General features: G+C 34.6%; 1 protein-coding gene across 12 annotated transcripts in view; it reads left to right on the plus strand.

Annotated features, from left to right (window-relative positions):
• asap2b (ArfGAP with SH3 domain, ankyrin repeat and PH domain 2b) overlaps positions 1-17,660 on the plus strand; it is a 56,221-nt gene that overhangs the window by 36,873 nt on the left and 1,688 nt on the right. For 9 of the 12 annotated variants that reach the window (XM_087297247.1, XM_087297252.1, XM_087297251.1 and 6 more), the window contains 20 exon segments: positions 8-83; positions 168-254; positions 341-444; positions 3,419-3,488; positions 3,834-3,921; positions 4,040-4,088; positions 5,481-5,647; positions 6,833-6,966; positions 7,048-7,139; positions 8,278-8,467; positions 10,105-10,190; positions 10,302-10,417; positions 11,038-11,105; positions 11,216-11,323; positions 12,565-12,811; positions 13,067-13,159; positions 14,335-14,596; positions 14,717-14,796; positions 14,916-14,992; positions 17,522-17,641. In XM_087297247.1, the coding sequence (XP_087153373.1) occupies positions 8-83; positions 168-254; positions 341-444; positions 3,419-3,488; positions 3,834-3,921; positions 4,040-4,088; positions 5,481-5,647; positions 6,833-6,966; positions 7,048-7,139; positions 8,278-8,467; positions 10,105-10,190; positions 10,302-10,417; positions 11,038-11,105; positions 11,216-11,323; positions 12,565-12,811; positions 13,067-13,159; positions 14,335-14,596; positions 14,717-14,796; positions 14,916-14,992; positions 17,522-17,641 (2,314 nt within the window). 12 annotated transcript variants of the gene reach the window in all.

A 17,660-nucleotide genomic window follows, 5' to 3' on the forward strand; every position in this document is an offset into this window, starting at 1 on the left:
CTCACAGTTTCTTTCAGGATGGGCTAAAGGTCGTGGACAATCTGAAACCTTTCATGGAAAAGCTTGCCACAGACTTAACCGCGGTACGTTTCATTAATATTACTGTGTGCTGTTTGTAGGAGGCTTTGTTTTGACCAAGTAGTCAATTTTTTATGTTCGAATTGCAGAACAAACAGACTCAAGATGCAGAAAGGAAACAGTTGCTGCAGCTGAAAGAAACTCTTAAATCTGCTCTACAGTCTGAGTGTAAGGAGGTGAGGCACATCCATCAACTGTTTGGTAACTATGAAGAATTCCGTCAGTTCCTGTGGTAACTCCTGCTTGTTTTGTTTTACGAAAGGATGCTCAGTCAAAGCAGAACGCAGGCTACAGTCTTCACCAGTTGCAGGGCAATAAAGCTCACGGCACGGAGCGCTCTGGGATGCTCCTCAAACGCAGCGAGGGGTGAGTTTTCTCTTATTTACATTCATCTGCTTGTTAAAGATGCACCAAGCTAATTTTCTTTTAAGCTAAACAATGAAAATATTTCAAAGCAACAAAACATACACACACAGACTCCAATTGGGCATCAATTTTAATACCTTTTATTTTGATACCACACACATACATAACACTGAAAGCAGAGATGGCAGAATCTTTGGGGGATTTGATTTCATTTTGATGTCATAACTTTGTGAAAGCAGTGTGTGTTACTTTGCCAATTCGGGTTACGTGTCAGGTTGAATGGTTTATTTTTATGTTGGCTTGAGAAAGCCAACATACTGTTATGCTACTCTGTCCTTGAAAACAAACGTATCTCCTCCTAGGCAGTTCATGCCACAAGGCCCAAATGTGGTCAAAATGTGCTTTCTACATTCAAGATTGTTGCTATATCTCCTCATGCCTATAAGACTTATTGTTTTTTTAATAAAAAATGTTAAATATAAATTTTTTATAATCCGGGCATAAAAGAAACATTTTACAAGCCCCAAATTTGGCCAAAAGCTGTATTTAGATGCATTAGATTTTGTTGCTATATCTTTAAGGTTTATCAGACTTATAGTTTTCCAATAAATAATTTTTAAGCATTATTTTTCTTAAAATATGGCAAGCCATTTTTTACTTAAACTCCATATTTTTTACTGATATGGCAAGCCATTTTTGCATGTATCACCTTCACACTTATTAAGCATTGTATTTTCAAAAAAATACGGCAAGCCTTTTTTACATAATGTTTATTCCCATAGTCCCTTTATTAATCAGGGGTCGCCACAATTGGTTTACACAGTGAATGCCCTTCAAGCCGCAAACCAACAACAGGAATACATAATGTTCAAGTCCAGTTTTTGACACTCATAAAGAATGTCATAGAAACATTGGGGTTGATTAAGATCACGCATATTGCCAAGAAGCTTTGATGTATCATCACTAACCTGTCAAATGTCCCCATAGCAATAAAACAGTATAACGTAGCAACCATTTAAAAATGGCAATATCTCTACATCAGAACATCGTAGGGACCTGGGCATTGAGTTGTTTGACTCGCAAATGGGACTTCCTGTGTACTATGCATGGTAACAATGATAATGGGAAGCCAAGTGCTAATAATCATTAGCTACATGCTATGAATGATTATCTAAATGCAATAACATATGCTAGAAATGCCTACTAAGTATTAGCATTTGATCAAACATGTACACTAGCATTGCCATTTAGCAACTGCTTAGCAACCACCTAACAATGCCATAATTGTTTTAGCAACTGCCTAGCAGCCACTTAGCAACCGCCGCCGTGCTTCCTGCCAACTGCCATTCCCAGTCCTAGTGCAGTCACGTTGGCTTTCTCAAGCCAACATCAAAGTTTATCAATAAACTTTAGGTTCTAGTTTTATGTTGTTCTGTTAAAATCTGTGCACCCACCGACTGCTTTATGCTCTCGATCATTACTGCCCCTTACACCTGTCTGGCCTCAAGAATTTTCGAGTAGGGCTGGGCGATTTGGCCTAAAATCAAAATCTTCATTAACTGAACTTTTTAATTTGATTACTATTAATAAACAATTATATTATTTATTTATTTATTTATTAGTTTGTTTGTTTGTTTGTTTATTTTTGCTGACAATTTTTTGTCCTGTAAATATGCATTTTTTCTTTAGTACAAGCTGCTCCTTGTTGCTCTGTTTTCTCAGTGTTTACATTGTCCATGCTCAACAGGTTGGCGGAATAACGTAATGGAGTAAAAAAGTAATCGGAAAAAAACTGACCTGGAAAAATTAAATCAATTATAGGTTCTTAATGTCAATTTCGATTATTTTTCGATTATTTGCCAAGTCCGACACTGTGGTCAAAATATTTCTTTGTTCACCCGAAAATAAAAGATTCTGTCATAATTTCCACTTTATTTGTTTTACTTTACCCCTTACTTGTTTCAAAGATTTTTCATTTCTTTATTTTTGTCAAACACTAAAGAAGATATTTTAAAGAATGCTGAAAACCTGTAACTATTGACTATCATAGTATTTGTTTTTTATAATATGGAAGTCAATGGTTACAGGTTTTTAGCTTCCTTTAAAAGCCATCTTTTGTGTAAATCACATATAAGTTGTGATGTAAATATTGTCCAAGTCTCTTGGAAAAATGTTTCTTATTGCTGTTTTGAATGGATGAAGGCTACAGTTTGCTTATTCAGAACAATTATGTCTCACTCAAGTAATCCGAATCATCTTTATACAAATGTGCAAATAAAGGTGTGTTTTATATGCATGAACATGCATGATTTTTAAAACTCCTTCGATTGGAAAAATGATTTCTAACTATTTACAGTGTACAATCTATTTCCATTAAATAATTCCTGTTATTTTCAACTCACTCTTTCGTTTGGCACTTTGCAAAACTCAGCAAGAAAGTTTGGAACAGTCCATTTCATGATTTGTGGGGGTGACAGGAGGATTTCATGTTCAAGTGCAACACTTTCTACGCCGTTATTTATTTGAATCATAAGTTTTGTTAAGATTTTGTAAAGCAAATATGTTCACTAGTTTTTGGAATGTATCCAGTGGACTAATATTTGAATGAATTATAAAGACAAAAGTATTACAGCACACTACAAATTATTCAATTCAATTCATCTTTATTTCTAAAGAGCTTTTACAATGTAGATTGTCAAAGCAGCTTAACATACTGTAGAAGTCCTAGTGAATTGAAACTGTGTCAGTCTAGTTTTCAGTGGTTTAATTTCCACTGCTGAAAGTCCAAACACTGAAGAGCAAACACATTCATGCACAGCTCCAAGTCCCAAATCAAGCAAGCCATTAGTACTATTTGTTTTGTTTTTTTGTCATCTGGTTTAGCATTTGTACCCAGAAACTTATATACATGTCAGACTTAACAGTTACTAAGTCCATTAGGTTTATGTGATGAAGGCTTTTCTCCACATTACAGACTGAGGAAAGTTTGGCAGAAAAGGAAGTGCTCTGTGAAAAATGGATTGTTGACTATTTCACATGGAACGGTAGGAGAACAAAGCAACACTCTAACTTTGTAATTCATGTTTGTTAATTTATACAAGCTAATACCTGCACCATTTTCACAACATACTGAATGTTAAGGACAATGATGTATTTGTGTCAACATAATCTCAAAATATCATGTCATGATTTGGGAAAATAAGAATGTTAAATTGTTAAATATTAAAACATGTTTTGTTTTCAGCTAATGTTTATATTATTTTATGTAACAAAAACATTGAGTTACTATTATTTATGTATATTAACCCTGATTTATGGATAATAATTCTATAAATGCCATCAGTTTTCCTTGTTCTCTCCTAATGTATCCGTCTCTGTTTCCCTTGCAGCCCAATGCACCGCCAGCAAACCTGAACCTCTTAACCTGCCAAGTGAAGCGTAACCCAGATGAGAAAAAATGCTTTGATCTCATATCACGTAATGTAGTTTTACAATCACAGCACAAAACTGACATAAATTCACAGCCAGTATCATCAGAGTCTGTCAAGGCTCATATGGCTGATTGATCCCCTCACGTTTCTCCTCCATCTTCTAGATGACAGAACGTATCACTTCCAGACTGAGGATGAGGCAGAGTGTCAGGTGTAAGTATGTGCACATAGCGAGTGTGCAATTTCACATGAAATTTACTTGAACATATTAAGAGACTGCTTAAATTCTCAGTTTTTCTGGCTTTAGTGAATTTATTAGATATGGCTTTGGAAATTATTTTAATTTTTATTTTCTACTTTACAGTTCAGATTGAATTTAAAACTGAATTTAAATTAAAATAGTCATTTATAGCCTTTTTTTTCAAAAACTGACAGTCAGAATAACAAGGCTGCATCCAAATATTGCTACTAGATTTGAATTTACTTCACGGCTGTTAGAAAAGCAGGTTCTATATAGTTTAAATGTGAGTTATGTGAATGGAATTCAGACGTACTACAACTGCCATTTGTCATTATCACATGATCTACCCTCGTCAGTTGCGTTGCTTCTGTCCCATTTATGAATTCTCTCACATGGCATCATGGGATAGCGGAGTGCCCATTGGATGCACACTTCAGAATCTCACCGGAAGTAGTAAGCCATCCGGGTAATTCTCGCCTACTGTTTTTAAAACTATGAATTTGACATACTACTCAGCTCGCATACTGTTTTTAACATACTGTATAGTATGAAAGTATGCGATTCAAACGCAACCCAAGTGTTTTCATTTGTAATGATTGAAAATCAAGGTTACTTGCTTACTTCCAGGGCTATTTTATATCGAAGTTGATATTTAGCAGCACCATGTTGGTGTTTCATAACATCTATTTTTTATGAGGTGGGTGGTTCAACCCCAAACCTGGAGGACCAGGACATACACACATACAATTTAGCTTACCCAATTTACATATTCACCGCATGTCTTTGGACTGTGGGGGAAACCGGAGCACCCAGATGAAACCCACGTGAACACAGGAAGAACATGCAAACTCCACACAGAAATGCCAGCTGACCCAACCGGAACTCAAACCTTCTTTCTGTGAGGTGACAGCGCTACCCACTGCGCCATCTTGTCGCCCTGATAATCACGGTTATTTCACCAAATTCTGATTTCTGTATTGAAATATTGAACTCCTCTGAAACATTAGTTTCATGTGTATACTTCCTTTTTGGGAAATTTGCTGTTAAAATCTTTAATTTAATCTAATCTGCATATCTATGTTCTTGCACACACTGTGACAATTTGTTATTTGATACTAAAAATGCTCTAAAATGACAACTTTTTTATTATTACGTAATAATAGATTATTCAATCAAGCAAAAATTACGTTTCACTTAAATACACACAGCTTTGAATCTTCAAATTTCAGCTTGAAATGAGAATTTTCAAGAGGCCACTTAAGTTTTCTTTTTTATATTATTATTGGTTTAGATTATTGTCATATCTGAGAAATGTAATTATGATGTCCATCTTTTCATCTGTTTGGGTGTATCTTCTGTTTCAGATGGGTTTCTGTTCTCCAGAACAGTAAAGAAGAGGCGCTGAACAATGCCTTTAAAGATGATCAGAATGAGGGAGAAAATAACATTGTTCGAGAGCTCACTAAGGCCATCGTGGGGGAAGTGAAGAAAATGAGCGGCAATGACGTGTGCTGTGACTGTGGAGCTTCCAGTAAGCAGTATGATAGTGATGTAAAACTAGTGGTGAAGCACCTTGGCTGGAGACTGAAATGTTGCAAATTTGAATGCTAAAAACATTTCATTATGCATGAACTGTTATCATTTTATATTTTTAGGGAGATTTTTATATAATGTATTGTGTAATTTTTTAAAAAGAATTTTACATTTATTATATATTTTATTTTATTCTAAATGATTTAATTTGTATACAATATCATTGTAAAAAATAATACAATCACATTATTAAATGTGGATAAATTGCAGATTTGATTCTTTTTTATTTTATTTTAAAGTTTAAGTAATTCTAATGAATTTCTGTCATTTTGTAGTTTTTATGATCATTAATCATTTTTGTTATTATATATATAATTAATATTTCTGATTTTAAGTTTAAATTATTTTAAAGGTTAACTGAAAGTATTTGTTAATATAATTAATATAATATATATTTTAGACTTTGCTTTAGTTTTAAATATTTTAATGAGTTTTTCTACAAAAAAATTTATTTAAAGTAACAAAATGTGTAATTGTATGCTTATGGATATAGTTTTAGCATTGAATTGCGGGCATGAATCAATACTTTTACTCAGGAAAGATATAATAAATTCATCAAATGAACTGACTTTAATACATTCATAATGTTATGCAAAAAACTATTTCAAATGACTTGTTTTATTTATCAAAGTATCCTAAAAATATATGTATATTATAACTTCCAAGCAATGACAATTGTTTATTGAGTGGTGGAATAATAAAATAATAAAAAAGAAAAATAACTATAAATTAGGCAAATAAAATAAAAATAAAAAGATTAAATTAAATTATAAATTTATTTGTTACCAAAGTGCATCTTTAAACATTTCTACAACAAAATATTATTGTTAAATGAAATCACCGAATTTTTGTTGTTGTTTTTTTTTTTCCTGCTTGATGTGCACAAACTAAAATAAATATTTTAGGAGAGTGATTATTGCCCCAACTCGCACTGCTTTTTTCATATCAAATCAACACCCTGTGCTTCCTGTTTTGCATCTGGTCTTTTGGCTGGTCTTTGTGCATTGTAGTAAACTTAGTCATCCCAGTAGAACTTGTTTGTATAGTTATTCAGATAGAAAAAGATAACCCTGGATGAAATTCAAATAAAACATCAGTGGCTTTTCTCTGTTGTTGTCTACAGATCCAACATGGCTCTCCACAAACCTGGGTGTGTTGATTTGCATTGAATGCTCTGGGATCCATCGGGAAATGGGCGTCCACTACTCCCGAATACAGTCTCTGACACTGGACCTCTTAGGCACATCTGAACTATTGGTAATATGGTAACATTCTTTCTTTCCTTTTTAGGCAGGAATTTTATATATTTTATATATAACATTACTGAATGCTTTGCAGCTTGCTAACAGTGTGGGAAATGCAGCATTCAATGAAATCATGGAAGCAAAACTGTCTTCAGAGATCCCAAAACCCAACCCTTCTAGTGACATGTAAGCAACACATCTGTTGTTATCTTTAGTAATCTTTAGTCCTATATTTGTATTTTATGTTTTAAACTGCCGTGCAAAATATATTTAGAGTATCTACATAACCAGCCAGTGTTTAAAAATATCTCTTTACATTAGTCTGATGTACAGTGGTAAGTTTGTAATGATGTTTTACAACTTTAGTGGAGCCGGTAGGTTTTTACGTATACAAGTGTAATAAAATTAGCTGCCATTCATCTTCGCATTTTCAGTAGGACTCCCAGTTAAGGATCGGTTATAGCCTTTTTTTCACAGCAGCCCGAATAATTGTAGTTTTGACATTTGATTTGATTTATATTAAATTTGAATGGTATGAAAATGACAGATCTACAGGTAATCTACAGGTAATGCTAAATCTACTTTTCTGCTGTGTGGTACAGCTCAACTTGGCTCCCTTTTCACTGCAGTTTAGTATGGCTTTAAGGGGATGGGATTATAGTATAGCTATAGTTACACCGCTTCCTACTGCCGTAACTTCAGGAAAAAACATTTTTCCAGGTTGTTACATCTGGCTGGATCCGCTCCTTGGCTATAAACAATAGGAACGTCTATACCTTTTGTATTATTTACGATGCTGCCATTTTTGATGTCTTTTTCTTGTGATGATATATATAAATGGTTTAGGTGCTTAAACCAACAATACAGAATTGGCTGCTGCTGACTAAATATAGTGAGTTTGGGCTGTTAGGGATGATTCTCTCGAAACAATCTTTATTCAGCAGTGTATATGCGTCAAATTTTGGATTTAATACGGCTCGCTCGCATAGAATCTCACCCAAGGTGGAACTAAAAAAACTAGGTACTAGGTATAAAACACTGTAGAAAAGCCCTCAAAAGTGAGCAGTACCAAACTGAACTGTGCCATACCAAACAGTAGAAAAGCGCTTTAATACACACTAATTACATGTAGTCACAAAATGCTGATATTGTTAATATTAACAATTTGAGAGCAAAGTTTAATATTAATAATAAATTGCAAGATTTGATGTTATATGAGTATATACTGTATATGTGTCTATTTGAAGCCATTGTGAGATTTAATCCCTATTTTAATCACAGATTTTTCCCCTGTGTTTCATTTCTGTGTCTTGTTGTCCTTCAGGCAGGTACGAAAAGACTTCATCACAGCCAAATACACAGAGAAGCGTTTCGCTCAGAAGAAGTATGCAGATAACGCAGCTCGACTGCATGCACTGTGTGATGCAGTGAAGTCTCGGGACATCTTCTCCCTGATCCAGGTCTATGCTGAAGGACTGGACCTGATGGAGACCATTAATCAGCCTAACCAACATGTGAGTTGTCTTTTTTATTCTATTTATCTAAAAGCAGCGTTTAACAATATCTGCGCTGTCTGATTCTCAACAAATGACTCTTATGAGCTGGCTCTTTTAGTGGACCTAGTACAATGAGACGTTTCACTAAACGTCTGTGTCAGCACACACCTGCGTTACAAAACTACTGTCAGGATTTGCCAAAGGCATGCAGTGAATCATTAGATGAAGAGGCATGGACAAAAGTATTTAGTGGCTGACCTTGTTTGCTTATGCATTACTTGGATTTCACCTGATGGATGCAAAATTTGTGGGAGGAGAGGGTGTTTAGATAACTTTTGTTGGCCTGATTGCAGTATGCCACTTAGATTATTAATCTGTACACCTAAAATGAGCAAGAATTAATGCATTTTTTAATGGATAACAATAACAGAAACATTTTTAGATTTGTAATGTCTCAAGTGGATAAATAAATATATTCTATAATAACACTATAGTATTTACTCACTTTCCTGATTTTTATCAGGGGTCGCTACAGCAGAATGAACTGCCTTTATGGTATTTATACACTTAAAATAAAAATAATTTATGTTAATGCATTTACCAAAAAAGCATGAATACAGATCTACAATTTACTAATTTGGATACTGCTTATTGAAAATCCCAAACTTCCCAAATGTCATTGCAATTTCTTTTTCATATGGATGCACTGTAATCAAATGTAAAAGGGGTCCATTGAGCTATTAAAGTCAGTAGGGCTGTGCGACATCAAAGAAAAATGCCACATGCAATAGTATGGCAATTAATGTAATGTGGTATGAAATGTATTAGTATATTTTATATAAAAATACATAATTTTACACGTTTCCTATTATTTCAGGGAAGAGAAAGCATTGCTGTAACTCTTGAAAGTGAACAGACATATTTTATTGTTGTAAATAAAACACATCAAAAATCTTTAGAATATAAACAACCAAAAAAAAAAAAAAAAAAAAAAAAAAAAAAAAAAAATATATATATATATATATATATATATATATATATATATATATATATATATATATATATATATATATATATATTAAATCATTCTTTTTTTTGTGATTTTTTTTTTGTGATATCGTGATATCCACAGTATAATAATTTTAATTTATTGCACAGCCCTAAAAGTCATGAATTATTATTTTTTAGGCTATTCAGTGAATAAATGATGTATAAATCTCGAAATCATAAGTCCAAAGCACTCGAAAAGTAAGTAAAAACATTAAAAAGCCTTTATTACAATGTTCAGGTGCGTCTGCAGTTCATTGTGTTCAAAGGAACTCCAGACGAACCTCAACATTGTGACCCTGATAAAGGCCAAAAATAATAAGTGCTGTTTTCAAAGAATAGCCATGTTAATAAAGGCTTTTTAATTCATTTATTTACTTTTCAAGTGCCTTGGACTTTTGATGATTTTGTTGTTCCTTATCCAAATATTTGAATCCCTTGTCCAAAGAGCACTGACACATTACCTATCCCTGAAGCACTTTTTGGTTTGATTTTGGCTGTATTCATGTCTTTTAGGCGGTTCATTCTGCTGTGGCAACCCCCGATTAATAAAGGGACTGACCTAAAAAAACGAAAATGAATGAATGATAACTGTCTTTTACTGACAGGAACCAGGCGAGACATCACTACATCTTGCGGTACGAATGGTGGACCGAAACTCCCTCCATATTGTGGACTTTCTTGTACAGAACAGGTGCTCCACTGATCTTCTGTATCGCTGCTAAATAATAAATCCTGTTGAATAAATAAACCTTGAATTTTGCATGCATGTCCAATATTTGTGTGCATGTGTTTGTCTGTGCAGTGGCAATTTAGACAAGCAGACAGCCAAAGGAAGCACAGCGCTACATTATTGCTGCTTGACTGATAACAGTGAATGTATGAAGCTGCTGCTGCGGGGGAAAGCATCTGTCAGCATTAGTAAGAGATACAATATAACTTCCTGCTTTCACATCAGGCATTAAAAGTATATGATATGATACTTTAATATAATTAAATATGTTTAAAATGCAAAATAAATGACAAGAATACAGACTGGAAAATATTCTGGATTTAATGAATTTAGTATGGTTTGAATACAATGTTATTCAATAAAAGGTCTGATAACATTTCTTCCAATTATTAAATAAAAATATTACAATTTAAAGCATATTTTTATTATCAGAAATATCATTTAATGTCAGAAAAACAAATGCATTTATTTGTTGTTATTAAAAATATATATATACTATTTTAACAAATATTAGTTTCTTACCTTTTCTGAAGTAAAGATATTGGTATTGTGTTGTCAGAAATCAATATAAACATTTCAGAGATTTTTTATTTGGTTGAAAAGTCATTAGTATAAAACTATAAATTGTGGCATCTTAATTTTGTCCATAGCTGTACTTTTAATACTTTTACTTTCAGTTCTTTTACCACTTTTTAAAACTAAACTAAGCAAAAGTGTAAGCTATTTATTGTTTTAAAAAAATGAAATATTTTTTCATTAAACAAAAAGTGTAATAATAATAATAATGAAATAAATGTTTTTCTTGCAGCTAATGATGCTGGAGAGACTGCTCTGGATTTGGCGCAGCGTCTCAAACACTCCAAATGCGAGGAGCTGGTGGGTATATTTTCTTGAGCGCAGTTTTTAAACTGTGCTGCTTTTTGCTGTTATTTTCTTTGAGAGCAAATACCCATTGAGTGTGTTACTGTATGCTGTGTGATTGACAGCTGACTCAGGCGCAGACGGGGAAGTTCAATGTCCATGTGCATGTGGAATATGACTGGCGTCTGCATAATGAGGATCTGGACGAGAGCGAAGATGAGATGGAGGACAAGGTGTTTACTTGCATACTCAACATATTAAATTTTATTAAATTACATTTATTAAGTATACATTAAATTGAACAAAAGTAACAGTGAAGATATTGTTACAAAAGATTTGTAATTTAAAAATAAATACTGCATTTCAATTGTTTTATAACAAAATTATAACAATAATATTTTGCAGCATGATTGACATCATTTAATAATGATATATATTTATTTACACATTTTTTGAGCTGTAAATCAAGTAAAATGAAAATTATGTAAAGCATATTAGAAAGATTTCTGAAAGATTATGTGAAACTAAAGACTGGAGGATTGGAAAAGGTTTTAAAATATATTAAAACAAAATATTTCATTAAAATAGTGTTTGCAGTACTATTTCACTGTAGGAATCATTATATAGTAAAATTAATGTACAGTTGAAGTCAAAATTTGCCCTCCTGTGAAGTGTTTATTTTCTTACAAATATTTCCCAAGTGCTGCTTAACACAGAGCTTTTTGTAACACATAAATGTAATACTCATTTCTAATAACTTATTTCTTTTTGTCTTTCCCATGAAGAGAGGAAACAATATTTTGTTATTTTACAAGATAGTAGGATTCAGCTTAAAGTGCAATTTAAAGGTTTATCTAGGTTGTTAATTATCTAGGTTAACTAAACAAGTCAACGGACAGCAATGGTTTGTGCTGTAGCCAATGAAAAACATATGTTATTAATGATGCTAATAATATTGACATAAAACATCAATTGTAAAAATGTAAAAATAACAGTTATTCCAGCAAAACTAAAAGAAATAAGACCTTCTTCAGAAAAAAAATATAATAGGAAATACCTTGAAATTCCCTGCTCCTATATAATCTCCTAGAGCAGGGGTGTCAAACTCAATTCCTGGAGGGCCGAAGCCCTGCACAGTTTAGTTCCAACCCTGCTCCAACACTCTTACCTGTAGGATTCAAACAAGCCTAAAGGACTCAATTAGTTTGGTCAGGTGTGTTTAATTAGGGTTGGAACTAAACTCTGCAGAGCTGCAGCCCTTCTGGAACTGAGTTTGACACCTGTGTCCTAGAGCGATAGTAGTTCTATTTTTAAAGTATTATCCAAACCTATAGTGTTGCTTTATTGTATGCTCTATGAAATAAATACAAGGACAAAACCTTCTAAAACATCATAAATAACAAACACAAATCAGTATGAAATTAGTTTAATTTACTGAGTCTGACTTATCTGTATATTTAAATTTATTTTCCAGCCCATTCCCATCAGGCGTGAGGAGCGTCCAATAAGCTGTATAGTTCCAGGCAGTGGCCCCATGATGCCCAACATGAGCGCTCTGGCTCGGGACGTGGCCAATGTGGTCAATAATAAGCAGAGGGCTTTTATTCCGAGCATGATGATGAACGAGACTTACGGCACCATGCTCGATCCCAACTCTCCACCACTGGGTTTACCAGGAGTACCTGGCATTCCTCTTTTACCCCCTCGGCCCTTGGGAAGGGGTGAGTAGCAGTCAGTCCGAGGAGCTTTAAATAGATAGTTCAACAAAAAATCAAGCTTTGCTGTTAATTTACTCACCCTAGGGTCATCCGATATATAGATAACAATTTTCTGCAGTAGAACTTTAAGAAGATTTTTAGCTAAATCTGTTGTCCTTGGTGTGATTTATACAAAGCAACTGCTTGGGCTTTAAGATGTAGGATGTACAGCAAATGTCTGTTAATGCACCTGGACTTACCCTGTGTGTGTGATGTCAGGATGGAGTCCACCAATGGAGAACATCGGTAGACAGAGGTCATGTTCAGATCCTGCAAACCCTCAAACTCCTGAACAAAATAACTCTGTGTATGGTGAGTCTGACCTCCTGACAGCGACTTGATTTCATTATAAATAATCATATAAAGTGCTGGGTAGTTACTGATTTTACTGTATAATATGCAACTGAACAACTATTAGCCCTTTTGTGAATTTTCTTTTTTAAACATTTCCCAAACAATGATTAACAGAGCAAAGGATTTTTCACAGTATTTCCTAAAAATTTTTTCTTCTGGAAAAAGTCTTATTTATTTTATTTGGGCTACAATAAAAGCAGTTTTTAGAAACATTTTAAGGTCAAAATTGTTAGCCCCTTTAAGCTATATATTTTTTTTAGATTGTCTACAGAACAAACTGTTATACAATCACTTGCCTAATTTAGCTAATTAACCTGATTAAGCCTTTAAATGTCACGTTAAATACTAGTATATGGTAAAAAATTATTTTAATAATTCTGACTTCAATTTTATATAGAAAGTTACAAATTAGCAAAATTATTTGAATTAGAAAATGCTTAGTATAATTTTTTTACTTTGGTATATACATACCCTATTTTGTTTTTAGCCTGTAGCCTATTCTTATCAAAACACATTTTTCTAAACTTGTTAGTTGTCTTTTAATGTGAGGTTTTATGCTAGATCTAGAGAACGAATCTAATTTGGTACATGCGTGCATGTTTGTCACATATTTATTTTTTTACGCAGTGATGGCAAATCAGAATGCTGTCCGTCATTTTGACATATTCCTGTCACATCGTAGGCTAGGTCTTATTTTTCATTCATTCGTTTTACTCCAGCTTAGTCCCTTTATTCACGATGGGTCGCCACAGCAAACTGAACCGCCAACTTATCCACTCATAACATATGTATTAGACAGCGGATACCTTTCCAGCTGCAACCTATTACTGGGAAACATCCATACACACTCATTCACACACATACACTATGGCCAGTTTAGTTTATTCAATTTATCTATACCACATGTTTGGACTGTGTGGGAAGAAAATCCACACAAACACAGGGAGAACATGCAAACTCCACAAAGAAATTCCAACTGCCCCAGCCAAGGCTCGAACCAGTGACCTTCTTGCTGTGAGGTGACACCTTATTGAATATATACTAAATAAAATTAGCATTAGTTATTTCTCTATAACGCACTACCTGCTGGTTAACCTGCAGTTAAATCATATCATGTCTTGGCTCTCCTGCAGTTCTGCCTCCTGCTCCTCCACCTCCTCCTGCACCCAAGAGACCTCCACCTCCAGATCCAAAGGCCAGTCTTCTTCCTCCAGCAGCCACGGCTCCTCCTGCACCATCCGCACCGCTCCTTATTCCACCTGCTCCTCTCAGGCCAGCGCCTGTAGTGCCCCCTGCACCAGTTATGCCCACTTCATTTTCATATAAACCACCACCTCCACCTGTACCTGTACAGCCAAAAGCCCCTGCATCCAAGCCAGTCAAATCCCCCACTCGGTAAGACTTCCTCTCCACCTTTAATACAAATTATTGATCAAATACTGCTCTTGGTCATAATAGAGGTTTCAGCTGTTGCTTTTACAGCATTACATCAACTGCTTTGTTGTCATTTTTCAGGGATGCCATTGGTTCATTTAGTAAAATTGTAAGTGTAAACAAAGCTCCACCCATTGGCCCCCAATCAAGTGATAAAACAGGTGAATTTTTTAATACTCATATAAATACTCATATAACTGATAAATATATTGGTCAAGTCAAACAAATGATAATGTTTTAAACTGAAGTGGTTATTTTTTATTGACATTGTTTACTGCAGATGCTCCTTTATCTGCTTCAGCACAAGCTACTGCTCCTGTTCCTGCACCAGAACCTAAACCCAGAACAGCCCCACCAGTAAGTGACTAATTAAAGGATTAGTTTACCCAAAATATAAACCTTTTCCTCCTCTTGTTGTTCGGTTTCAATCCCAAAAGATGTCGAATTGTCCATAGAAAACGCGCACCCTGACCTGACGTGAAAGAGAAGCAATTGATGTGAATATATTGCCACAATTAGGGTAATAGCCACAAGAGGGAGACAAATTCATACAACATCCACCGTTTCAAACCGGTTCCTTTTACAAGTTTTACAAGGGACTTATACAAGTTTCAGCTACTTGTATAGCCTGTCTTATGTGTATAGTTTAAGTATTTTCTTTTATAGTATATGTTAGTTATGCGTAGGTTTTTTATAATAGCTATTATGTCCAGTGTTGTGTTTGTATTTATGATTAATCTGTGTAGCACCGTTGTCCTGCGAGACACAACATCTCGTTCCTCTGTATGTCCACACATATAGCAGAATGACAATAAAGCTTGACTTGACTTTACTTTGACTTTAAAATTTGCAGTAGAGAGAGTGACTGTGAGTGTAAATTGGATTTGTATGACTCTCTACTAATAACTAGTTAAAAAAAACTTAAAATGCCAGCAATGCCAACAATTGGTTGCTGAGAAAATGAGCTAATGTAGCTTTTCGGTAATAGAACATCCTAACACTTTTTTCCCTTTGTTGTGTGTGTTTTACATGAACTGTATGGCATTTTTGAGTTTCAGGCCAGTTTGTTGTGATGCAGTATGCAGTAAACTACTCTTTATTTTTAAAGGTGCAAAATGACAACTTACAAAGAGTAAATAATCACAATAATTTGTAACAATTCTTGAATAAGTACAAAAAAAAATATTAACAATGAAAAAAGCCCCCATATTCCCAGAAATCTGATATATGGCAATATAAGTAAACCACTTAATTAACATTCAAGTTCATGTTTGGATTCTACAAATCTAAGAAGTCTTATCATGTCATATACATGTGCATTTGCGTCAACATTTATTTCAAAATATTGCCAAAATGGCTATTTACATATTTATTTTTTAATGATTAGAATTACAAATAGGCAGCAGGGTGGCGCAGTGGGTAGCCCAATCGCCTCACAGCAAAAAGGTCGCTGGCTCGAGCCCCGCCTGTGTCAGTTGGCATTTCTGTGAGGAGTTTGCATGTTCTCCTAGTGTTCGTGTGGGTTTCCTCCAGGTGCTCCGGTTTCCCCCACAGTCCAAAAACATGCATTACAGGTAAATAGAATAAGCTAAATTGGCCGTAGTGTATGTCAGTGTGTGCAAGATTGTGCGAGTGTTTCCCTAGTGATGGGTAGCAGCTGGAAGGGCATCCACTGCATAAAATGTGCTGGATAAGTTGGCGGTTCATTCCGTTGTGGCGACCCCTGATTAATAAAGGGGCTGAGCTGAAAAGAAAATGAATGAATGAATGAGAATTACAAATATGTACATATTGCATTCATTCATTTTCTTTTCAGCTTAGTTCCTTTATTAATTCGGGGTCACCACAGTGGAATGAACCGCCAACTTATCTAGCATGTTTTTACGCAGGGATGCCCTTCCAGCCGCAACCCATCTCTGGAAAACATCCACACACACACACCCATTCACACTCAAACAGTAGGGACAATTTAGCCTACCCAATTCACCTGTACCGCTTGTCTTTGGACAGTGGGGGAAATCGGAGCACCCAGAGGAAACCCACGCAAACGCAGGGAGAACATGCAAACTCCACACAGAAACACCAACTAACCCAGCCGAGGCTCCAACCAGCGAAACTTCTTGCTGTGAGGCGACAGCACTACCTACTGCGCCACTGCGTCGCCTATGAACATATTTATTCAACTTTAATTTTCAATACTCCTATTTGATTTATAGACAAATGAATGGCCAATGTACCAAATCAAATAATTAATCACATAATTGCAATTACTTTACACAAATAAAAAGGCTGATGACTTTTCTAAAACTAGAGAAGATTAAATAAACACTAAGGGGTTAGGTGGACAGGTCATATACGTACTGGGAACCGATTTTATAATATTTTAAAAATCTGAAAGAATTAGCCTGCGGTTAAATAATCTTTATATCTCTTTGTATCTACTTCTTGATGTTTCTTGTCTGTAATGTAGTTCATCCTGCAAATTTTTATTCATTTATTTTTCTTCCTGTTATTTGTAATTGTTTTTTTTCTTCTTTTTCTTTCTTCCATCATCACTGTGACATTACGACAGGCTTGACTCCAGACTGTTTAATTATTGTATTTGACTCTAATTATTGTGTTAAACTGCCTTGGGATGTTCAGTTCTTGGGGTGGGACTTGGGTTAAAAAAAAAAAAACTGAAAAGAATGAAACTAATGTTTATTGTTGTATTGTATGAAAACATTATTTTCCTTTAATAAAAATAAAGAAATAACTAAATAAAAATAAATAACTAAGGCGAATATCATAATTGTGACAGCATGGATTTTAAAGCGATAGTTTTGAGTGAACTATCCCCTTTAATTCTGATACCTATCAACTCAAATCTTCATGCATGTGTTTCAGAAACAGAGACCTAAGAGGGTAAAGGCGTTGTATAACTGTGTGGCTGATAACGCAGATGAACTGACCTTCTCAGAAGGAGAGATGATAATTGTGGACGGAGAAGAGGACAAGGAGTGGTGGGTGAGTACAGTCAGAAACT

The sequence above is a fragment of the Danio rerio genome, chromosome 20 (genome assembly GCF_052040795.2).
Source record: "Danio rerio strain M-AB ecotype USA chromosome 20, GRCz13ab, whole genome shotgun sequence".
NCBI classification, from domain to species: Eukaryota; Metazoa; Chordata; class Actinopteri; order Cypriniformes; family Danionidae; genus Danio; species Danio rerio.